The sequence below is a fragment of the Zingiber officinale genome, chromosome 3A (assembly GCF_018446385.1).
Source record: "Zingiber officinale cultivar Zhangliang chromosome 3A, Zo_v1.1, whole genome shotgun sequence".
NCBI lineage: Eukaryota > Viridiplantae > Streptophyta > Magnoliopsida > Zingiberales > Zingiberaceae > Zingiber > Zingiber officinale.
Genome location: NC_055990.1, coordinates 20974485 through 20998525, shown reverse-complemented (window position 1 = coordinate 20998525; position 24041 = coordinate 20974485). Strand labels below are relative to the sequence as shown.

Genomic DNA, 24041 nt, shown 5'->3' with positions numbered 1-24041 from the left:
GTGGGTCCGACACCGGATTTTGCGTCGGTCTGTTCAGACCGTATATACGACATTATTGAACTACTTTGGAAAATTTTCTAAATATTATCGCGTATCTAATTCAAATTTTATCCCTCCGAATTTATTACTATACCAAAAATAATAATAACAATAATAAAAAATTTATTCACATTTTTGTTTCATACAAACAAAGCATAATATTTTTTTAGACATATAATTATTCTAAAATTAATAGTCGTCCATAATTTACCTCTTAAATAATTTTGAGTTGAAACGACATCAACTAATAAATTTGACAAAATTTATCTCTATCGATATGTACATTAAGATTTTACTAAAATATAAATTTTGTCTTTAATTTTATACTAAGACGATGCGAACTGAGAGATCCTAGGGCTCGATTTGTGCTTGATGGCATAAGCAACTACGACACAAAAAGGGAAAGGGCTCAGCCCTATTTTGGTTGTTGTTCTGACAGAATAGTAGGTCTTCACCTGCTGTTCGATGGCCAAGGAGGCTGGGGGCGGCCAGAAGATCTAGCTACTACAAGAGCTGCTAGCGGTGAGATTGTGGGCGGCGGCAACACTAGGATAAATTCCTCTTATTGTTGTCCTGCGTCTCTTGGATCACTTGCTGGTGGCCGGAGGTGGCTTCTAGCAGGTAGCCGGAAGTTGCTAGCCAGTAGTGAGGGAGGTGGCTGCCTGCTCCAATGGGCAGTGGCACAAGGAGGTCTTCCTCCTTGGTCGGCTGCAAAGAGTGTAGGGAGAGGAGAGGAAATACTAATCAAATTTGGTTATCCAATTCCAATCAATAACTCTCCTCACGGAGAGGTATACATTACTCTTGATATAATGTGTCAAATTGGTATTCGAAAGCACACGAATATAATTAAGATAATGAGACGAACGAAATTGATTGATGGACGTAGAGAGTTCGGAATGATATACAGATCTTATGTTTTCGTGTTATTCTCTTGATTATATTTATGTTCTCAAATATCAATTCGATATATTGTATTAAGAACAGTAAATTCGTGAACCTAGAAATTTTTTTAATGTGATTGCTACATAGTACCTCAAAGTTATTGTCCATCCGATTGTATTTAAAAAATTATTACTCTCAATATGGTGTATCAAATTGATATTTGAGAGTATAAATATAATTATGAGAACGAGACGAATATATAAGACCTAGTTCAGTGTGATTCCAAGCTCTTTAGATTAGGGCCGGACCTTCCATGAGGCCAAGGAGGCTGCCGCCTCAGGGCCCATCACAGGAAAGGGCCCATTTTTTACAAAAAAAAATTATAAAATATAAGGTCGTACCGATAAACCCTATTTTTACAGAGACAAACATCGTCGATTCTCAGTTTCTCACGGAGGCGGCACACACCGACGTTGCACACGGCACACATCGTCGTTCTTCCCACTGAGGCATAAAAAGAACGAAAAGATTGGGTCATTGGGAGCAGTGCCGTGCAGAATTTGGTTAGTCATCTTTTTTACTTTTTGCATCAGTTTTAAACATTTAAGTTGAATCTTCATTAGGTTTTATCTTTTTGCATCATTTTCTAAACAATATGAATATTTTAGAGTTGAATATTTTCTGTTTATAATTGATCAAGCTCGATCTTCTCTTCAAGTTCGATTTGAACAATTTAAACAATATCAAGAGATTTTTTGGTTTTTATTGAATTTGGAAAAGTTAAAGAGTGAGCCTTTAACTAGCCTGATGAAGTCTTGTATGCAGCTTCAATAATTTTTGAGTCACGATAGACGTTCAGATATTAATGGCGATGAGTTGTGTTCAGGGTTGATGGTCGTGAGATGCTATTTAACAAATGAGAAAAGAGCAATTAATATGCTACAATGTTTGACAAAACTGAATGGTTTATTCCCAAATACTTACATTGCCTATAAGATTTTGTTAACAATACCAGTAACAGTTGCATCGGCAGAAAGAAGTTTCTCGAAGTTGAAGTTAATTAAGAATTATCTTCGATCAACAATGTCACAGGATAGACTAAATGGGCTAACAATGTTGTCGATTGAGAAAGAAATAGTCAGAGAATTAGATTATGTAAATTTGATAAATATTTTTGCTTCTAAAATAGCTAGACGAGTAGTTTTTATGTAATTATTTCAAATATGTATTAACTTTTTATTGATATAATATATTATTTTTGGTTTATTTATGTATTTAGTGTATTGTTACGTGTAAACTGAGCATTACATTTATTTATCGTCACAAAAGGGCCATTTTTTTTTTTCGCTTCAGGCCCCGTCGAACATAGGTACGGCTCTGCTTTAGATTTATCAACAGATTTGGTCGAAACAGTCAATGGAGCTAGAGAGTTCAAAATGACACGGAACAAGGACCTATATGATTATTTGATTTCTCCTGATGATATTTATGTCCTCAAATATCATTTTCATACATTATATTGAAAGCAACAAGTTTTTGAATACTTGTTCAAAAAATCATATTTGTATTCAAATATTTGTTTCAGTAGTAAATTGGCATGTGAGAGCATGCTAATAAATTTAGAGAATTCAGAATGACATAAAATTAAGTCCTATATGTCCATCTCATTTTCTTGATTATATATATATCTTTAAATATCAATTCGATATATCATAAATATTTTTTTAATCATTTTTAAAAAGATTTTTAACTGTCCATTAATATTCCGAATGGATTGGACAAAATATAATTGGATACATAATTTTGTAATCTTAAAATGAAAGTAATTTAGAAATTTCAGAAACTTTTGTAAATGGTAAGTAGTTAAGTAATTTGCCGTAGTATATATACAAGTTCATATGGAGCACCGGGTTGTGCCCCGCTCACGAGTCTGAGCTAAATTGAGTCCAACGGTCTGTTAATTGAGTCTAACTCAAATGGAGTCGACACAACTATCAATAGAATTAAAGATAATAAAAAACAGGACTTATTTTCCAAAATATTTTTCTCATTAAAAATTAAATAATAATAATTATAACATCGACCAATTACAACTATGCCAATTGCAATCTCTGATTAGTAAAAAAATCAAGGCAATCGGGCCAGGTGTAGGACTCGGTCGACATAGATCAAGTCAAGTTAGTCTCGCTTACAGCAAACTCAAGTCCATGAAACTCGGATCGAGTCATCTATTCATGATCGAGCACCACTCAAGTAAATCCATGTTAAATCCAACTACCCAGATCTAGGACCGGGCTCGAATACAACAAATATCACACCCTTAAATGAAAAAGAAAGAGATATCCCTTTTCATATGAGATCTTTGTAAGTTGACTATAATTTTTTTTTTTCAAATAAGATAATTCAAAGATAAATTTTAAGGCACATCTAAGATAACTTAATATCTTTTACTATAATATAAAATAACTCTGACATCCTATGAGAGTAGCGAGTTAATTAGAGGATGGTAAATTTATTATAATAAGATAAAGAGTCAATTTCTATATTATTAAAAAAAAAATTTCTCCTACTTTATTTATCATTTGAAGATTAATTATAAATTATGATCAAAATTTACCTCCCTCATCCTAACATCAACTTTACTATCATATAGACAATAACATACATATATTAGAGGTTGTTTTTTTTTTTATAAGTTTTTTCTTCTTCAACGCTTCCTAAGTAGACCTTTAGACGATCCCTAAGTAGACCTTTAGACGATCCCATCGAGGTCTTGACTCTTGGTCTAGCTATCTCAATTAGTTGTGAGGCTCTACCTAAAAAAGTCGTTAATAATTTTTTAAAAAACTAGTATTAACTTTTAAATATTTTATAAAAAATATTTTTTAAAATTTTTTTTTTTAAATGTAAAATCTTACTATTTTATTAAAAATCTCTCCCCTTTACTAACTAACTTTGGTGAAGTCTAAAATGAATTTACGTTATTATCCTTTTTTCTATTCACACTAAAAATAATTTCAAGGTTTATTAGTAATTTTCTTTGATTGTTTTATATAAAAAATATAGTTCTCTTTAGTCCCACGTCTTAGAATTGACAACACTATGATCAAAGAATCTTCTATAAATATTTTAGGCCAACGATGTTAAAAAATATATTTTTCTTAGTTTCTTTTATTAAGATAAGATAAGACAAGTATAATATTAAATTAAAATATTTTTTTACATAGGGAAGCCCATTACAATAGTTTATTACTGGGATTCTCTAACGTGACACTAGAAAATCCAAACAATTCAGATTTTCAAAAATCTAAATAATTTATATATTATTATATTACACATGTAACGCGTGTGTACGATCACACTAGTATTAATTAAAAGTTTGTATTCACACTTCAATAATAATTTTTTATTGATAAAATTATCAAATTATTTATTTATTCTTGAGATATTATTGAAAGTAAATAAAATTTTATTAATTATAATTTTGAAAATTTTCTTTTTATGAAACTATATTAACAAATTAAATATTGTCGTATTCTACAAGTCCAATAAAAAAATTAATTTTTTAATAAGATTTAGCATCTCAACTATTTATTTTAATTATAGATTTATTATTTCCTTTTTTCTAAAGTATTAAAATATTTAACTGATTTTTTTAAGTTTTGGTTTTTAATACGAGTAACAAATCTATAAAGTATAAAGTCTATTTTTTCATTGAATATTTTTTTAAAATTTTTGATAGATTGTTTATATATCCAATCAATTTGATATTTAAAACAACTTAGTGTTTTTTCTGTGTAAACGAGCCAAGCCAGCTATTGAGGTCTCGATTGAATAAAAAGTTTATTCAGGTTTATTTGATTAAATTAGTAAATTGAGTTCGAATTTAATAATATTTAGTTGGAGTGTCAATTCAGATACATCGAGTGGATTTATGTCAGATTAAAAAAAAAGGGCATTATAAAAAAACTTCTAATCCAAATCTAACTAAATTTGAATCAACTTGAAAACTATAGATCTGAACTCAAATTGGGACCAACATCAATAATTTGATGAATCCTATTTAAACTTTTATTATACAATATTATTCTTTTATTCTTTAACAAAATAATTAAATAAAATTCAATATACACAATAATATATTCATTTAAATACATAATAACAAATTATATTTCGTTGATTTTAAAACTTATTTATCTAAACTATTAATTGCTTCATTAAAAAATAATTATTTAAAAAATTTAAATCTTTCATAAAATAAATATTACACTGAAAAATTACAATACCAATATAAAATTATAAAGGCTATGAGCATCGTAAAATAACTTTTAAATTTCAATCTCCACATTTAATTCAATCTAACACAATTTTTTTTTCGAGTCATATTTTGGGTCTAATTCGATTTAATTTGAATCCTAAAATTTTCCATCCTAATCTTATATTTTTCATATTGACTTGGACCAGATGAATTAACAGATCAAATTTATTTTTTACACCCTTATTTAGAAGAAAATGATAAATTTAATTAGGCTAAGTGACTAGTTATGAGAGTGATCTATTTGAATCTATGAAATTTTTTACCGACCATCATGATAAATTAGAAATTACGCATGACAGATAGTCTAGGAGTCCAGCATCCTTTGGATACTCGTTTTATTTGGAGGAAAATTTTTTATAAACATATTATAATTAGAAATTAAACTACGAATATCTAGACAATCTAAATATTCTATCGTAAAATAGTAGCCTTGGAGACTTTACACGCTTATTCTTTTGAAAGAGAAAAAAAATACGAGATCGCATATTTTTGATAGATAAAAAAATCAATTAGGTTTTAAAAAATAACATATACAATTGAAAAAAAACAATAATAAAAAATTAATATAATTTAAATTTTAAAATTAATATAAAATTAAGAATATGTATATATTTTTTAAAAATATAAATAATATTATAACATAAAACAATATGGTCGTAATATTTTTTAAATTTATATATTTAATTTTTTGAATTAACTAATTTTAAAGATAATCTTATCAAAATTTATCTAGATAAATCAAGAAATACTCGGAGTGCTGACTAATATTTTTAGGCTAACTTTATAGTGTTCTATCTAAATCATCAGTATTTTTAGATCCATTTCTTACTTAAGGAAAACATTTCTTACAATATATTATAACTGAAATTCATACATTAAAACTCTTAATTATTTAAGTTAAGAGAGATCTAAATACTACACTATTACTTGAGGGCATTAGTGACCTATTTTTGTAGGTGGCCTATTTAGCTATTTTTGAAAGTTACTGTGCGCTTTAGTTAATAAATGAAATGGATTTGAAAACTTTTGAAATAAAAAAATAAAATAAAATTAAAAAAATCAATACTGTATTTTTTTTTAACAGAAAATTGTAAAGGTCGTGCTCATCGTACCAGGCGTTGTATGATTCCGCGTTTTCTTCGCTAGCCGAGTCGTCGAGGGACGATCAAGGAGAGGTCGGTCGCGGTTGTCTCCGATGTCCACGCTCCGTTTCGGTTCCTCCCTGCCAAATCCCTCGCCTTTCCCTCTCCTCCTCCTCCTCCTCTCTTCTTTTGGCTTCCCACGGAAGAGAACCGATCGATCACGACGCGTTTGCGCAATGTTCCACCGGATGCCATTTTGCGCGAGAGCCACTGTTGCGAGACGGCTTAGCATGTAAGCCTCCGAGAATCTCTTTTTTCCTTCGGAAGATGCTGGTTTGGATTCGATTCCTCTGTAGTTTTCACTTTCTTCGGTGTGTGCAAGTCTCCTCCTTGCAGCTGCTTCCAGTCCGAGTAGGGTTGGTCGCTTTACGGCAACATTCTCGCCTTTAGCACTGAATTTGGGTGATTCTTTTGGTGCTGTTTGATTTATTAAAAAAATTATTTTGACGGATTTGATTTTATTGAAGAATATTGGGATCCCGTTGTGTTGGAATTGGATTCAATACACATTGAGGATTAATATATGTAATAGTGTGGAATCCTTGACCGTATTTTGTATCTCTTTTGAAGATAATATGAAGTGAGTTCACATTGAATTGTCTTTATCCCCTGGTTTTACTTGAATTCCAGGTCCTGCAAAGAATTAAGGATGATTCACAGAGCTGGGAAGTAGTTCTTTCATGGTGCGGAGCTTCATGCTGTTGGAAAGTGAATGGAAACTCCTGATGTCTATCCCTTGACTGGATTACAGATTGGGTAAACTCACTTCTTCTATTTGTTCTTTGAGGTCTTTTGTTTTTGTAATTAATTCTTTATAGGAGATACCTTGCAAAAAATTTCTGGATAGAACCAATCAATTAAGACTGAAAAGATAATATCTAAAAATAATGAGTAAAGTATATAAAGAAAAGTAATCCTTCCTTGGACTGCTGTTCTTTAAAGTGCATAATAAATCCCACGAAGTTCTTCCTAACTCTTCATGATAAGTATTCACTCCATCTTGGTGGATAGTGTGCATAAATAAATCACTAATGTATAATTTTTTCTTCAGGGACATACAATCCTATGTTTCTCAGGCATTTCTATATGTTTCTTCAAGAAAAAGGCTCTTTGTTATGGTAGATAACCGACCTTGGTCGGTGAACAAGCAATCCAAGTCAACAAGGATATGGCAATTAATGGTCACAAAGGTCTGATTAGTTTTTCATTTATTTGTGACCATTCTCCCCTTTTCATTACTTATTTTGCTTGTTTTGCTACTTAATATTCAGTATAGGATGTCTCCATTTATGAACACCAGGGCTGCTCAAAAAACACTAGCTGTAGGATTCAAGGATGATAGAAATGATGACTATGAATCTTACTTTGGGAAACTAAAGAAGGGAAAAAGATGGCTCCCTTTAGTGGATTCATCTAAATTGCAAGAGAAGTACTTTCATGCAGTCATGAGCTTGAACCAATCTCTGCATGGGTTTATAGTATTCGAAGTGGCATGGAAAGATGTTCATGGTATTAATTACCTAAATGAACTTCAGGTACTACCCGTTGAATATCTGCCATCTCTTTTCTTTGCTTTTTATTTGGACAATCTTGTATGTTGAGTGGAAATATATTTTGTTTTCAGACTGACACATATTTAGCTCTAGAAGTCAGAACCATGAGGAAGTGGGAATTCTTTGATCCTGAGCACGCCTCAAGTTGTATAACTTTGTGGTTCTCTGAGTGCATATCAGAAACACAGCCACTAAAGGACTTTCTAAAGAAGTTGTCTGATTTCGATCAGCAAAGTTCTAGCTGCCAATCTCCCACTAATCAGGAAGTATCTTCTCTAGATGATCCATTTGAAGACAATTTCTTAGACGTGCAAGAGGTTCCCTTTGCAGTAGGAGATTTGATTAATGGAGAACTATGTGATAGGGAGAATGCTGACGAAAAGAAGCCACTGGTGCGAATGGGCAAAGAGGACGATGCTTCTATATCACCTGCTCACTATTCTGACACGTTGATACTTTTTCGGTTCAATGACAGTTTATTACCATTCAAGTTGAATCAAATCATCATGTCTGATATCAGGCTTCTAACTTTGCTTGAGTCTGGTCTTCCTTCCTGGGTTATATTTTTCCAGTCTTACCCTCTGTTCTGTTACATTTATCGGCCGTGGATGCGGCTTCTGGTGAGAACAGTTCATATACTGATATCACTAGTTACAGTTCTTGTTGGATTCTATGATTTGTACAAAAATGTTCCTCTTCTAAAGGCCACAGCAGCTCGCCTTTGCGGCCCATTCTTTGATTGGATAGAAACATGGGATATGGTTACTAGGTTAAGGTACCTTGGAACAATGTTTTTCCTCCAAAACATTCAAAGGAGCTTGAATTGGCTGCTTCTTATGGCTCGTACGACCAAAGCATTAGTAGCTGTGATATCAAAACCATTACTTTGTCCTCTTGGAGAAATCATAGAGTTCATCTCTCCATTATTGAATATCTTTGTGGAGATCAGCGAGTTCTTTTATTCAACGGTATGGTCCGTGGTGAACTTGATCTACACCATGGTCACTGTCTTTGCTGAGGTTTTCTTGCGACCATTTGAGCTTGTATATAATTATCTCCACACTACTGGTACCTTTTTGAGCACAGTTTTTTGTTGCTACTATTAAAATCTCAGTATTAATCTTTCTTTCTTTTGCAATGCAGCAACTTTGCTTCTTCCAATCTTTGGTTGCATCTGGGAAATATTTCTTTTTCCTGTTCGTTGTTCTGTTACTTTTGCAACTTGCGCCCTATCTTTAGTAACAAAAATATATTATTTACTCAAAGATATTTGGGAGACCATCAGCAGTACTTTTGAGTTTTCATTTCTATCTGAGACGGAACAAAGTTCATTCGATAGTTCAGCGTTGAAAGACCTTTGGAATGATCTTTTCTCTCAGGTCTGCAGACTTTTGTTTACTCTTTTCTACTCATCTATTAAAGAGACTTCATTCCAATTGATGACAAATTTCTTATCAGGTTTTTCGAGCAATTAGGAGCATCATAAATGGTTTCGCCGCCTTTTTCATTTCATGCAATCGTCACCGCTTGAGGTACGAACAAATTATCATCTTGCTATTATAGAATCCTTTGGATTTCAATGAGCTTAGTCCACAATAGAGTTACAAATGTCGATTTAATTGGACAGGTTGGAGACCTCTAGCTCCATTTTCTAGATTTCGCCACCTCCAACTACACCCACATACAAAAATTGGATTCCTTTAGAATGTTGAATAATCTCCACTATCCTCGTTATAAAATCTGTCTAAGAAAGAACACAATTAACATTTCTCCAAGTCCATAACAGAGCAAGATATTAAGAGAATTCATTGGAATGTATGAACTAACTGGTTCCATGCAGCTTATACAACCACATATGTGCACTGCCCCAGCACTTGACTCATTCCGTCGACGTAACATGGCATCGTCATCGTCTGTATCATCGTCACCGCGATGCGCATGATCCAAAGCGTAGTAACAAGGTAAACTTATCGTGAACCTTATCATGTCACCGCAAAACTTGATTGCTGAGTTTGTTGTGCTTTCTTTATCAAACTGTGCTACTTTGCCTGAGTCGATAGCTGTTCTTCTTTATCTCAGGAACCTTATCATGAATGCGATCACTGCAAGTAGAGAGATCCTTAATTTTCAAGTTAGTTGACTCTATCAGAGTGTGTATCAACTGTACTCGTTCTGACGTTCAGAATGTGTTAATAAACTGTGAATGTTTAACTGCTTTTTTGTAACTTGCAGAAAGGAAATGTACACTTGGTGATTAAATATAAAGCAGATGAAGATTTATTTATTTTTAATCGAACTGTAAATAATCTACTTAGGTGATATTGTTCCCGTGATTTGCAAAATCACGATTAAGGTAGTAGGATCGTAGGATGGAGAAGTACTGAGTCGATTGTAATCGAATTTTTGGGATCAATATGATTTTATAATCTTACCGTTCTATACTTTGACAGGTCATAATTTTTAAATCACAGGATATAATATATTAATCATTTTTTTTTTTTTTGAGATTTTGAATAATTTTTATTATTGTATTAAGGTTATTTGCTAGGATTTTAAGACTATTTACAAATTCAGTTGATATTTGGCGGTTTTAATTATTACAAGTATTTTCGAATTAATAGTTGGTTGCCACGCCGTCAGTCAAAAGCGGAGCCCGTTACGAAACCAGAGTATCGCCATATCGCTACCCGAAATGTCGACCTGCTACGTTAGTGGAAACTCGTCGAGAGGCCCAACAATCCAATCTCTGGGTAGGCGATACGGGTAGCGTACGCTGCGTACTCTTAAGCTCATCGAGTCGGCCACTATGCCCACTCGTCCCATAACGGCTCACTTATCGAATTGGTTCCTCTGGGACAACCCGGATCCGATATCGAACCGACACGGCCACCGCAACGACCACTACGTCAATGCCCTTCGTCTATTTATTATTCACTATATTGCCATCGCCTTTAGGCCTCGTTGAGTTTGAAAGAGTGGCATAATTGTTATTTAAGAAAAAGAAATGCCCATAATCGATCCTATAAGATAAACTGGTTCTACTTATTTTGTTCTTCCATTTTGAATGCATTTCTCTTGAATCGAATCAGAGAGAGCGGAGGGCCACTGATCCATGATCGCAATCTCGCTTGTATACAGTGATCCACGATTGGATTCGAGTTGTTTCGGGGCGTAAATGCCTGAAATCTGAAGAAGATGGAGTTCGACGATGACAATGACACCAATAACAAGTAGGTTTCTGCAATCTGTGCTTTGGTTTAAACTGTTTTGTTTTTTTTTCGATTGATTTGTCGGTGGCACTGTTTGATGTTACTCCGAGTGAACAAGGGTGGTGTTGCGATACCCGATCTGTAGCATTGGCGATTTCTCTAAAGTTTTTCAGCGCGCTGTTCAGATCTGATCATGTTTCTTAGTTCCCCCAATTTTTTTTTACCTTGGGCAGTTGGGCTCGATCATTCTGCAAGTTCATACCTTCTTGTTCTTTAGGGATTCATCCATGTGTTTTTATGTGCATTTCCATTTGTCGTGTAGTTGATTTTGTTTAATCTCTTATTTCTGTCGTCTGCTTGATCTACTGAATTCACCGTAAATATTCCCATTGATAATATTGATTTCCTTTTCTTGTCATGTATATCTATTCTTTTTTTTGTCAAAGTCTTCATGAGCTTCATCCTGAAGTTGCAGTGCGATGTGGGAGTGGCAAGGAGACGAATTTAATCTGCAGATAGACACTAGAAACGGTTTGTTAATTTTTGAAATAAAATACATGTTTGGCTTCGTCTTATGATCAATGGATTCCGCAGAGTTGTCTCACTTGTTCTGGGACAAATTAAGTCAAAGTGAAGATGATTTGTGGTACACTCCGATCAAAGATTGCGCCGATTTCGGACACTCGTCGCTCTCCGATCTTAGAGGTACGAAACCTTCTCCATGATGCTTCTCGATTTGTTGCTTTGACGTTGAACTTTCAATGCAATGGGAAATGTGTATTCAGGCGAAGCGGCTACCAAGACATTGGAGGGCGGTAGGGACTCCCTGCAACCCAAAAGAAGGCGCATGCTGCAGTTCACTTCTGATACTAGTGAATCTCCAAGCGAACAAACGAAGGTCGCAAATTTCTGGTTGATTGATCAGTTTTTTGTTTGTAGATTCACCATGACTGATTCTTATGGACTTATAGGTGACAGTGATGGAAGATGAGGTTGTAGAGAGTTTAGAGTGTACTGCCCAGTGGACTTCAGTCTTCTCTGGTTCGTCTTCCTTTAGCATTATGAAATGACTCAGTAACCTAAAGGTTTATTCTGAAGTTATTGCCTTCTTCAGAAGATAGTTCTGGGTTGAACTTTGAAGGTCTGGATCAACCATCAGATGGGTGGCTAGTAGATTGCTTGAATGACAGTGAGATTAAGTGCAGCCCTGATGAGATGTATGGAGTTTGGAATTTTATGCTTTTGATCTCTCTCTTATGAAATGCATGTCTTAAAATCATCATAACATGGCTTGTTCCAGGAACACTGTTGTGGCCTTCAATCAACAAGCTGATATTTCTGGTCTGTATATCATTTATTTCTATTTTTTTTTATTTTACTTCTTTTTCAATTAAGGTTTTATCTATTGACTCATAGCTTTTCATCTGTCTATAGAGTATTATCAAGATTTGCCTGCAATGCAGGAGACTCCAGCTCCAATTAATCTGGAGGATTTGAAGGACACACATGGTGATTGAATCTTCTATGCTGATGTTCCCTATTTGTATCAGAATTTCCTCATTTTCTTCTCATATTTCAGGTAAGAAGTCTGGTATCAGAAGCCCACGAAAGCTGACCACTTCAGTTGCGTATCCCTTTGCTCTTATCAAGCCTTGTGGAGTTCATGGGGATCTTACTTTGAGCGACATAAATAGACGCATTCACGCCCCGCCACCCTCAAAGTCGAAGCACGAGAAGACTGATCTGTATCCAACATCGGCTTTTTCCGGGAAACCTGTGGTTGTGAAAACAAAAATCCGCACCGAAGGCGGACAAGGTAGCATCACGATCATGAGAACCAAAGGCTAGTAACCCGTCGTGCACACACCGCTTCGATGTTGGATTGCCGCGTAAGCTCCGGCCAGGTTTTGTAGAAAAGTTTGCTGCTCTTAAGTCTCATCTAGGTGCTGCATTTGTCACTTGGAAGAATTTGGTGAAGTTGGTTGTCCTTTGGGGGCTTATGCTTCACTCCTTCAGTTGATAATTAGTGCTTATCCTACTCTTTTTGAACCATGTCTAATTAATCATGAGGATTTCTTTTTAATAAATTTGAAAAACACAAATGGATTCTGAGGGTCACTATCATGAGGGTCGAACACCATATGCATATGATATATCGTGTAAGAGATTTGAATCCTTGTGAGAAATCATTCTACCTATGATCTCAAGGCATAAGGCATTTGGAAGGGAGGAGATTTGAAGAAAGTCATTTAGAAGAGAGATAAATTATGATAGTCAACATAAATCTATCCTAAATCCTAAAATTTTAAATATATCCTTATGTTAATACGGAAAAGATAAATCACGAATTACTAAATCAAGACATAATCATTGTGACAAAAGATGAATACGCTCGCCCTCGTCAATTTATTCCAGAACGAACACGAAAAAGGTAAATCACGAACGACTACTAACCTCTAGTACAGTGACTAGCACATAAAATCAAGACATAATCATGAACCATTTAATGCATGGATTAAGATCCATCTTTCAAAATAATTACTCCAAATCGTTGACTAGCATAAATTGAAAATAAACATAAACTAAAATTCAATCTTTTTCTTCAAAAAAACCAAAAAGGAAAAAAAAAGAGAGAACTTATGAGTATAACTTGGGCTTCAGAACTCCAACGTAAGGCAGGTTCCTGTAGAGTTCATTAAAATCCATGCCGTAGCCCACCACGAAGCAATCAGGGCACTCGAATCCTCTATAGAACTTGCCCTCCCCCACGAGCTCAAGGCGAACTTTCCTTCTCGCAGGTTTATCGAGAAAAGTGCAGACCGAGACAGAGACCGCACCTTTGGAACGCAAGTGCGCGATGAGGGCGGAGAGAGTGTGCCCCGTGTCGACGATGTCCTCGACCACCAGCACGCGGCTCCCTTCCACGTCGAGCTTGAGGTCGCTCGAAATCCTCGGCGCGCCGTTGGACTCCGTGCCCGACCCGTACGACTCCACCCGGACGAAGTCGACGCGGAGCGGCAGGGAGATGCGCTTGACGATGTCGGCGAGGAACAGGAACGCGCCGGTGGCGACGCCCACCACTACGAGCGGCGGCGAACCGCCCTCGAAGTCGAGAGAGATCTGGGAAGCAAGCTCCGCGACGCGGCCGAGGATGTCGTCCTCCGTCCAAAGGACTCGCTCGATGTCGGGGTGCGACGGCGAAGCCATCGGAGGGGCAGGAGAGAGGAATTAACGGGAAACCGAGAAATTGACCTCGATTTAGGGTTTCCACGGCCCTACCATCCGATTAAATACTAGTAGTCCTGGCCTCCTGGGCACGGGATACCCAATTAATTAGAATGTGCCAAATTCGTTATAACGCGGTAGGGATCCATTTTCAACGGACACCTCTTACTATTAAATTAAGGGAAAATTTACCTGCAGTTGCGATCACAATTTAAACTGTATATAGTCCTATTGTTACGATATTAATTTATTTAATTATCTTTCATATGTTTTTACAATATAAAAAATATAAAACCACTATAATTTTTTAAAATTTAATATATTTTTTAAGACTTTTTTTCTACCTATAAAAATTATACTATATTCTCTTTAAATAATTCTCAATTGGATATAAAACATATTAAATTATTTTTAAATAATACTAAATTTAGGAAGAATTATATTAAGTAAAAAATATATTTAATTTGATAGAAAATATATTTAATTTTAATTTAAAAAGAATTAATTATCTAAAAAAAATGAGAAATAATTAGGTGAGAATTGAAGTAAACAAAACTTTAGGATGGAAATAAAGTTTGTTTTTTTCAGATAGGAAGGCATACAAAGTTGAAATTATATTTAGAAATTTTTCTCCCATTTACTCATAAATTAAACCTTTAATTTAGATTTTTTAGGGTAAAGTATAGAGGACGTCTATACTACTAGACTGGTTAATTATCATACCAAAAAAGAGAATATATGCATGTATTTAATAATACTAAAAGTATATGGCCTTTTATTTACGGAAAAAAATAAAACAATTTTAAAAAAAAATCATATACGTTTTTTAATCAGAAAGGATATCACCCATCCCGGTATAAAATAACATAGCTATTATTAAATACATTATTCTATATTACCTTCTATAATACGTATTAAATCCGGAATCTATCCAATAAATGTGACCTATTCAATAATATTCACATAATAATCATTACAATTTATTAGCTACTATAATTCACATCATAACAACATAAAAACTATAAAATACAATTACGATTTATAACTAGTACAACATAAACTTTCCTTGTTCTATAGTAACTATGATTTTATAACTACTATACCATAAAAAAATTTTATTCAACAATATTCATATTATAATAGCTATAAATTATAACTAATATAATTAGGTAGCATAACTACGATGACACTTATTTATCATATTCATTCAGCTGATGGGCCGATTCATAATTTAATAGTTGAGATAATAATATCAAAGAGTATATGAAAGATTACCGTGTCACTGATAGGCCGAACACTCCTGTGTACGTCCTTTTGATTTTTATCCTTTATTAAAAACCGACCAGTAGAATAGCATAAAAGTAACCGCCATCATGACGATGTGTGAGAAGAAGGCCAGGGCACAGCAAAACATAAACAATGGTGTTACAAATTTGCCTGTGAGAAAAAATAAATTATCAGCACAATTTTTTTCTCTCAGTTTTTTTGTTTTTTTTTTCATCACAATGGAGGGTAGAAGTACGAAGACAAGGAGAATCCAAGAAAGAGAAGGCCGCCAAGGGCGGCGACGGTTCTTTGTGAGATTTTGGATGCCAACATGCTTCCTCCAATCACTGCCAGTGATGTGCATATTGTGTGACCCAGAGTTGCTCCAATTGCAACTCCAATTGCATTCTTGTGGGTCGCCAACTGCCAGATCAAGTGATTGTGTAGATGGTAAAGTTCAAAGAGTCTGAAGAATATGCATTTAATATACGTATCCTTGTTCTTTTGAATTCTCTATACTTTAGACCAGCTTATGATTTTGCTTCATCTAATTAAATGTCCATTTATTCATTATTCATGTCCTAAAAATCATCAACTCAAAAGAAAATTGTTTTGCCATTGTACATTTTACATTTCAAAATTATATTTTTATTTTATACGTTATAACAACTACAAGATCACAATTGCTATGCGTAGCTGCTACAATTGAGTACGTAGCATCTACAAAATTTTAACTACTATAACTATACAATTGTAGCAAATATGATATCATAATTGTTATAACATTAATCATAGCTGCTATAATCTTGTAACTGCTACAAGAATGTCAAAAATAAGAATAATTTCAGAAAGTAAAATGTGTAGTGACAGAAAGGGCCGCCCTTTTGATACTAAATGAAAAAAAAACTCTTTACAATTCCAATAAAAGGGGATTTCTTTTGATTTTTGCCCAAAGAAAATCTATGATAACCGAATGTGATTGAATTTAAATAAAAGAAAGTTAAATAAGTGGGAAGGGATTAGAAGAGAGCTAAATGGAATGGGTAACCCTTTGAAAAAAGATGAAATTGTAATGTGCTTATAACTTTACCCATGAGCAAATAAGTCGAGGAGTTTATAACCTCTAATTATGAGGAAGACAAAAAGGAAGGGAAGCAAAGTGGAGGAAAGAGGACGAAGGAGGAGTTCACTGAAGTTGGGTTTGTTTGAATAGACACATAGCATGGGGAGGAAGAGAAGGAAAGATCACAAAATATCAAATTTTCATTCAAGCGAAACAAAGCTTAAGTTGTTGACCTTTCACCTACTTTGAGATGTCAATGCATGATGCAAACAAGAATACCATGTCAAAGGGAGATGATGGTAGATGCATTTTTCAGAATCCATGATCTTACGTACCGCAATGGTTGCTATCTGGCTGCGATCTCCCCATTCGGCCAGAAAGGTTAAAATAAACGACTGCAAACAGAAGGTAGTTCATCAATATTCCATTTGATATGTGAGCATCAAGGTAACCAGATTGGCATAGTATTCAAAAGCACCATCCTCAAACACTCATCAGTCCCTACACGCACACAGTGATGGTGTACCTAAAATTGGACAAGAAAACCTATTGACCTAGTTCCAAGGGCTAAGCCCTCTCATTAGTTAACGAGTGAGGAAGTTCAAACCTCCAAGAATATAGGTGTGCAAAATCTGGTAAAGAAGCGGCGCAATGTTGACTTTCCTTGCCCGGACTCCAGTTTCTCTTCCACCTGCATTAGTTTGATCAGTGATCAAGAACTAGGAGCTTCTACTTCCACAAGGGTAAGATAATGCAACAGCTATAATTTGATATTCTGATTCTAAAATGAATAAACAACTACAAAGTAAGTAGTACTGAGAGTGAAAGCTACCATGCACGATTGCTCAATACTCCATACAAACTGCACCATCATGAAATATTCTCGCTCTAATGAGAGGTTAGAAATTTCATATGATTGCCTTTCTCGGAGAAACATAAGAACAAAGCAAGAAAAGAGATGAATTTTTCTAGAATGGCACGAAGAGCATCTGGATGAAACACCATTTTAGCATTTCTGGAAGAAAAAAATAACAGAGAAAATTGACTTGAGCAATGGGCAAGAAGAGATGTTAAGGTAGAAGTCGGTAAATAGAGAAGCAGAATATAAATAGTAGAACAACCACTGCTAGTGATTTCCATAGTGAAACATTTAATTTGATTTTTGATTTTATTAAAATGAAGTTCACATTTCATTATGAAAAGCGATGATGCTTAGGGATGGTTAAAAAGTAGCCTATAGAGAGTTTCACAAAACTCCAAGAAGATTTGAATTTTAAACAAAATTGATGATAAGGAGGGAAAATTTCAAGCCATTGAACCAACTTCCCACAAAAATATAGAAGCCCAACACCATAAAGCAATAAAGCTACAAATTTATAAGGAAAAGACAAGTAAATTTTAGCTAAAGAAAAGGTATTGAAGAAACATACTTCCTCTATTTCCTTCTTCTGTGATGCCTTGGGACCTGATCTCCAGGCAATGTACAGTAATCGCAAACCAAAAACTGCATAAAGCACTGAATAGCAAAAGGAAATATTAATAGTTTCAAAATACTCCAAATAAACTGCAATCGTTAAGCTTGCAACTATTTAATAACACCTAAAAAGGTATTTTTCTTTTTCACTATGTCTTTAGTAGGATACAAGTAATAGTATTATTGAGAAATTAGTTGATTCATTCTACAACACATACGAACTGTATAAATGGTAATCGCACCTAAGAATGAATGAATGTAGTTCAGCAATTAATGTATAATGTCAGCTGAATGCACAGAGGCAAAATTTGGAGCAACATAATTTACTTAATAAACCAAGAACAGAAAGAAGATTTACCAAGGGACTGGATTAACTTTGACAGATAAACCTAAATATAATCACAAATTATTTTAGACAATTTAACAAGAAAACAAATCTATCATCCAAAAAAATTATCTTGGCAAGATATTAGATGCAGATGTGCAGCACATAGAACACCAAAATAAGGTTGCAGATTCTGCCTTTCCTAAATTTTGCTACTAATAATCAAACTACATCAACAAATTTCTTAAGATGCACTCATAGTATCATATCATGATTAAGCAAAATCATTAAAAGCACTAGAAAAAGAATGCCTTATCATTAACAATTCAATAAGAAATTGAATAGAGCAACTGTTGACTTTTTTGAGCAACAATTGAACTGCAGCTAAAAGTGAAAGATTACAAAAACTAAAATTTTTTTACCTGTAGCAGCACTATTCGTGTGCTTCCTTGATATTAAATTGGGCACAATTCTACCGAGCCCAGTTGACAGTACCTAAAGGAATAGGTAAAGTAAAACACAATATACAGGAGCTGAAGAGAAACAAGTGAAGAAGAACAAATTATCCAGCATTACCGTCATCACAACAAGGGCACTAAGTGCACCAGACAAGACAATTGACTTCGGGTGGCGCATTGCCATAAGAGCCGCAATTATAAAGGTCTCATCCCCGATCTAGCGAAAAACGAATTCTTCTATTAGTTAAAGAACAAAAGTTGATATGAAGAAAAGTTTTGAAAAATGTCCATCAAATCGATGACTAATGAGCACACACCTCACTGACGATGATCATGGACAAGCTAGAAAAGAAAGCATCAAAGACACCCAACCCATTCTGTTCCAGGGAAACAACTCCTTCCCAACTTGCATCCTCATCTTTCTTGAGCGGGTGGGCTAATATCTGCGGTAAATGCAACTAAATAAGTCATTCCTCAAAATCAAACCCCAAAGACAATCATTTGACCAGGAGCTTGTAGCGCACAGAGATCTGCTCACTTTCGTGCGTCGATCCAACGGTCTGGCCAAGACGGCCGAGGTATTATCGCCACCATCCGTCTCCGCGTCCTGAAACACAACAAGTTCCGTGGAAATGCTCCAGCTGAACACCAAGAAGCCGCGACAATTCGATGAAGGAAGAAGAGGCTTACCTGCGCCAAGGCCGACAAAGAAGTCGAGACGAGGAGGAGGAGCAGAGCGATCCAATAGAGACCGAATCCGGTGCCAGCCCTACTCATCGCACCGGAGCTGAAACCCTACAAGCTGATCGATGCTATGAGATCGAAGGAGGAGGAAGAAATCGCGTGGATCTGCTGCCTCTGCGAAGTTGGTCCGCGTTCGAAGCTGCGTCGCGTCGATCGAAGCACCGGTAACTTAAATATCTTACATATTATATATATATATATATATATATATATATATATATATATATATATATATATATATAATCGATCTGCGACACGCTTATGTGGCGAGTTCCACGTCATCCGCGTGAGAAGTTATGAGCAGAATCGCGTCAAACTTCTCCTCGCGCGATTCTTCACCACGAAACCTAGCCACTCCTCCCTCTCCGAATCGCCGAACGCGCCTCCCTCTCCGAATCGTCGAAGCGCCCCTCTCGCCGCAAATGCGCCCCTCTCTCGCTGAAGCTACGAGACCAGACGTACGACTCTCTCTCGCAGCGAGCCTTTTCTATCGTGAGCTCTCCCTCGCCGTGAGCTCTCCAAATCGCCCATCACCCATCCCTCTCGCGCCGAAGCTGGATCTACGACTCTCTCTCTAGCCAAAGCGCCCCTCTCGCCGCAAGCTCGCCTCTCTCGCTCTGAGCTCTCCTGCGGCGAGCTCTCTCTCGCTAGATCTAGGGTTTCTCACTCTGCAACCTCTCTTCGCCGACAAACTCCTTCACTGGTAAAAGCTCGTATACTCAGACGAAAAATGATGTTTCTTTAGAGTGACCTCAGTTGCAACTTTGAGATTTACCTTCCGGCTTTTATATTTTCTAGCCTCATCTAAACCTTCCGGCTTTTATATTTTCTTGTAAAACAGATCTTGCAATTTTTCTTCTGAACATCAAATTCAAGTGGCCCTGCAGCCTCTTCGATTTGTAATTTATTAACTTTTAGATGTTTGAACATAGCCTTATGCATTATTTTACTGTTTCTTTCCTGAGAATTTGCTTCTGTTTATCAGAATCGCTTCTGTTTTATATCGACAGAAAAGGAAGATGAATTTCACTAGTTTTCTGGAAATGTGTTTCATTTAGTCTACTCACTTTATTGAATATGCTTTGTGATAAATAGAGTACCATTTACAATAGTCTAATGAATGTAGAATTACTTCAACCATGGAAGGCTCCTCTGGAGGGAGGGAGTCAACTTTAACTTTGATGGTGAGGAATATTTGTGGGTGTTATCTTACAAACTTTGCATTTACATCTGTCAAGAATCTAATGCAGGCTTTTGTCTCTCATTTTTCTCCTATTTTAAGTTATTCATGGGTTCGATCAAATTGATCTATTACGTTGAATGAGTGATTCCAGCCATTGAATTTTGACTTGGTTCACAGAACATGGCGCTTCATTCTCCTCGATGTCTAATTTAAATTCTTTAGACATCCATAGCATATTCTTTGTGTGTGAGTGCAACATGAAATTTTGCTTAGCTCATTTTTAAAATCAGTTCTCAAAAGCTTGTGTTTGAACTGCTTAATGTTGGAAAATTTTGGCAGTTTAAATTTACAAGAATTTGCAAATTTTGAATTTTGATAATTTACTAGCATCAATTATCTCAAACAAACAGATTATTATGAGATAATAGTGGAAATGCATTAACGTGAGATTTGTTTCGTGGAGAATAATCGCGAGGAGAGGTTTGACGTGATTCTGCATTCGCGGTGTTATCAACTTCTCACGCGGATAGTCCACTGGGATGCAGATGGTACATGTTATATTTTAGTCAATTCTTTTACTTTTGTAGAGTAATGTTTATCCTCAATTTTATATTTGAACTATGTTAATGCAGGTGGGAAGCCACTGGAGCTCAATAGGATTCTTAGACCTGGAGGTTTCTTTGTTTGGTCTACAACACATGTTTACTGCTAATGAGAGGGACCAAAGCATCTGGAAGTGTAGTGACATTTGTCAATTTCTTTAAATTTCATGACCTCCTTTGTCATCAGCAAGACTACGTGGCTTTCGGGAGTTAGACTATCTTAAAATTTTATCTAGCACCCTTTTAAATTTTTTTCTAGATCCGCTACTGACATTGACTACTTGACGCAAACTTGGTTTGTAAATGGTTAAATGTTGTAATTCTAGATGTAAACTTGGTTTGTTAATTTATATCATTAAACACTGTTGAATAATGTTGGTGTTGTAATTGTGGTATGATAATGGTGTTGTAGCTTTCAATATATTTGAGGATCTTGTTAGTTTGGTCCTCTTCAATTTCAACATGTAGCTATAATGAGTCTCTAATGTTGTTCTTGGATTGTCCACTTATTGCTTTTATTTTGTAGTAGCAACTGTGTCTTAGCACTGCATCAGTTATCAGTATTGATCTCCATAATCCATATGCAAATGCATCTGATCCATGATATGACATGTGGAACTTGAGTGGGAGAGTGGATCATTCCTTGCTCCCGCTCAAGTTTCTGAGACATTTGAATTTGAGCTACAACAACTTCAATGACCTTCATATACCACGCTTCATTGGCTTCCTAAAGAGATTGCAGTACCTAAACCTCTCAAATGTAGGCTTTGCCGGCACAAGAAAAATGAGGAAAATCGAACTATTTTTGCCTTTAGTTGTTAGACAATAATTACTCATGGAATGAGAGAGAGAGAGAAAGAAAGAAAAGGAGACTCCTTGAGAAGCTCCACGGCAGAGAGGTGAAGCAAATTTATGATATTTTAACTAATTAATACAAAATTCAATAAAGTTCTTTCACTGAAACAACAACAACAAAGTTTACTAATATACACAGGGAGATCACTTGTAGGAAACAATGAAGCAAGCAACTAGTATATAATTTGACACGAGAATAAACAACTTCACGAGGCCAACATACTGTCGTTACAAGAGATAAAGATACAGAATTAAGAAATGAAACTATCATTACAAGTTTAAGCAACTGGCTATTTAGAAACAAATTACAACACCCGAAGCCAACAAACAAATAGTTACAGTCCGATACCTGACCCCAGAACATACAACACAAGAAGAAAAAAAATAAAATAGTAGAATTAATTCAACCTTTGCTCTTTCCCCTGCAGCTCCAAGTGCCACATGCAATGGATAAAAGTGGTCTGGCCATGGATGTGCCATTCTAGCATTTGGTGCCTTCTTCATCATATCTATACAAATATAAAGAACATAAGATTTTCAGTGCAACCCTAGATTTGTTGTCAAAACAATAATAATAAAAACTACACGAAACAAATCTCACGTTAATGCATTTCCACTATTATCTCATAATAATCTGTTTGTTTGAGATAATTAATGCTAGTAAATTATCAAAATTCAAAATTTGCAAATTCTTATAAATTTAAACTGCCAAAATTTTCCAACATTAAGCAGTTCAAACACAAGCTTTTGAGAACTGATTTTAAAAATGAGCTAAGCAAAATTTCATGTTGCACTCACACACAAAGAATATGCTATGGATGTCTAAAGAATTTAAATTACACATATAGGAGAATGAAGCGCCATGTTCTGTGAACTAAGTCAAAATTCAATGGCTGGAATCACTCATTCAACGTAATAGATCAATTTGATCGAACCAGTAAATAACTTAAAATAGGAGAAAAATGAGAGACAAAAGCCTGCATTAGGTTCTTGACAGATGTAAATGCAAAGTTTGTAAGATAACACCCACAAATATTCCTCACCATCAAAGTTAAAGTTGACTCCCTCCCTCCAGAGGAGCCTTCCATGGTTGAAGTAATTCTACATTCATTAGACTATTGTAAATGGTACTCTATTTATCACAAAACATATTCAATAAAGTGAGTAGACTAAATGAAACACATTTCCCAAAAACTAGTGAAATTCATCTTCCTTTTCTGTCGATATAAAACAGAAGCGATTCTGATAAACAGAAGCAAATTCTTAGGAAAGAAACAGTAAAATAATGCATAAGGCTATGTTCAAACATCTAAAAGTTAATAAATTACAGATCGAAGAGGCTGCAGGGCCACTTGAATTTGATGTTCAAAAGAAAAATTGTAAGATCTGTTTTACAAGAAAATATAAAAGCCGGAAGGTTTAGATGAGGCTAGAAAATATAAAAGCCGGAAGGTAAATCTCAAAGTTGCAACTGAGGTCACTCTAAAGAAACATCATTTTTCGCCTGAGTATACGAGCTTTTACCAGTGAAGGAGTTTGTCGGCGAAGAGAGGTTGCAGAGTGAGAAACCCTAGATCTAGCGAGAGAGAGCTCGCCGCAGGAGAGCTCAGAGCGAGAGAGGTGTGCTTGCGGCGAGAGGGGCGCTTTGGCTAGAGAGAGAGTCGTAGATCCAGCTTCGGCGCGAGAGGGATGGGTGATGG

The 24041-nt window shown here is 35.3% G+C and overlaps 4 protein-coding genes and 1 long non-coding RNA gene across 13 annotated transcripts; 3 read left to right on the top strand and 2 right to left on the bottom strand.

Annotated features, from left to right (window-relative positions):
* The first annotated feature begins 6362 nt into the window (after window positions 1-6362).
* On the top strand, window positions 6363-10374 carry LOC122051348. 5 transcript variants are annotated; one of them, XM_042612447.1, is made up of 10 exons: window positions 6363-6616; window positions 7015-7140; window positions 7436-7574; window positions 7656-7919; window positions 8009-9005; window positions 9081-9316; window positions 9396-9469; window positions 9778-9898; window positions 10017-10068; window positions 10170-10374. In XM_042612447.1, exons 2-9 carry the CDS (start codon window positions 7097-7099, stop codon window positions 10047-10049), a joined length of 1908 nt encoding a protein of 635 aa, XP_042468381.1. In that variant the 5' UTR covers window positions 6363-6616; window positions 7015-7096; the 3' UTR covers window positions 10050-10068; window positions 10170-10374. The 5 variants fall into 5 exon arrangements, with proteins under 5 accessions (XP_042468381.1, XP_042468382.1, XP_042468380.1 ...); XM_042612448.1 differs by having other exon boundaries at window positions 10017-10087; XM_042612446.1 differs by having other exon boundaries at window positions 10017-10374.
* A 623-nt stretch (window positions 10375-10997) lies between these two features.
* Window positions 10998-13233, top strand: LOC122053592 (protein XRI1-like). 4 transcript variants are annotated; one of them, XM_042615610.1, is made up of 9 exons: window positions 10998-11167; window positions 11622-11677; window positions 11741-11851; window positions 11932-12044; window positions 12118-12187; window positions 12261-12363; window positions 12447-12487; window positions 12563-12655; window positions 12726-13233. In XM_042615610.1, exons 1-9 carry the CDS (start codon window positions 11133-11135, stop codon window positions 12992-12994), a joined length of 891 nt encoding a protein of 296 aa, XP_042471544.1. In that variant the 5' UTR covers window positions 10998-11132; the 3' UTR covers window positions 12995-13233. The 4 variants fall into 4 exon arrangements, with proteins under 4 accessions (XP_042471544.1, XP_042471543.1, XP_042471545.1 ...); XM_042615609.1 differs by having other exon boundaries at window positions 11616-11677; window positions 12264-12363; XM_042615611.1 differs by having other exon boundaries at window positions 11616-11677; window positions 12581-12655.
* A 408-nt stretch (window positions 13234-13641) lies between these two features.
* Window positions 13642-14456, bottom strand: LOC122053591 (hypoxanthine-guanine phosphoribosyltransferase-like). The gene has a single exon (XM_042615607.1). The coding sequence runs from the start codon at window positions 14351-14353 to the stop codon at window positions 13784-13786; it is 570 nt and encodes a 189-aa protein (XP_042471541.1). The 5' UTR covers window positions 14354-14456; the 3' UTR covers window positions 13642-13783.
* Window positions 14457-15753: 1297 nt separating this feature from the next.
* On the bottom strand, window positions 15754-19858 carry LOC122051347 (GDT1-like protein 4). Of its 2 annotated transcripts, none has more exons than XM_042612444.1 (9): window positions 19648-19858; window positions 19496-19564; window positions 19275-19415; window positions 19076-19174; window positions 18922-18994; window positions 18131-18216; window positions 17308-17391; window positions 17036-17095; window positions 15754-16060 (listed from the first exon to the last, which is right to left on the bottom strand). In XM_042612444.1, the coding sequence occupies exons 1-9, from the start codon at window positions 19732-19734 to the stop codon at window positions 15872-15874; spliced, it is 888 nt and encodes a 295-aa protein (XP_042468378.1). In that variant the 5' UTR covers window positions 19735-19858; the 3' UTR covers window positions 15754-15871. The 2 variants fall into 2 exon arrangements, with proteins under 2 accessions (XP_042468378.1, XP_042468379.1); XM_042612445.1 differs by having other exon boundaries at window positions 19275-19400.
* Window positions 19859-19959: 101 nt separating this feature from the next.
* LOC122051346 lies at window positions 19960-21859 on the top strand. Its single transcript, XR_006131432.1, has 2 exons — window positions 19960-21432; window positions 21517-21859. It is a non-coding gene; the product is annotated as an uncharacterized LOC122051346 (long non-coding RNA).
* Window positions 21860-24041: the final 2182 nt, after the last annotated feature.

Coding starts and splice junctions, on each gene's coding strand:
- LOC122051348 (XM_042612447.1), top strand. CDS start 7,097: ATGGAAACTCCTGATGTCTATCCCTTGACTGGATTACAGATTGG. Junction 9,006..9,080: donor TAATTATCTCCACACTACTG/GTACCTTTTTGA, acceptor TTTGCAATGCAG/CAACTTTGCTTCTTCCAATC. Junction 9,899..10,016: donor ATCCAAAGCGTAGTAACAAG/GTAAACTTATCG, acceptor TCTTTATCTCAG/GAACCTTATCATGAATGCGA.
- LOC122053591 (XM_042615607.1), bottom strand. CDS start 14,353: ATGGCTTCGCCGTCGCACCCCGACATCGAGCGAGTCCTTTGGACGGAG.
- LOC122053592 (XM_042615608.1), top strand. CDS start 11,133: ATGGAGTTCGACGATGACAATGACACCAATAACAA. Junction 11,852..11,931: donor GTCGCTCTCCGATCTTAGAG/GTACGAAACCTT, acceptor ATGTGTATTCAG/GCGAAGCGGCTACCAAGACA. Junction 12,045..12,117: donor CTCCAAGCGAACAAACGAAG/GTCGCAAATTTC, acceptor ATGGACTTATAG/GTGACAGTGATGGAAGATGA.
- LOC122051347 (XM_042612444.1), bottom strand. CDS start 19,734: ATGAGTAGGGCTGGCACCGGATTCGGTCTCTATTGGATCGCTCTGCTC. Junction 19,416..19,495: donor CGTTGGATCGACGCACGAAA/GTGAGCAGATCT, acceptor TGACTTATTTAG/TTGCATTTACCGCAGATATT. Junction 19,175..19,274: donor CCATGATCATCGTCAGTGAG/GTGTGTGCTCAT, acceptor GTTTTTCGCTAG/ATCGGGGATGAGACCTTTAT.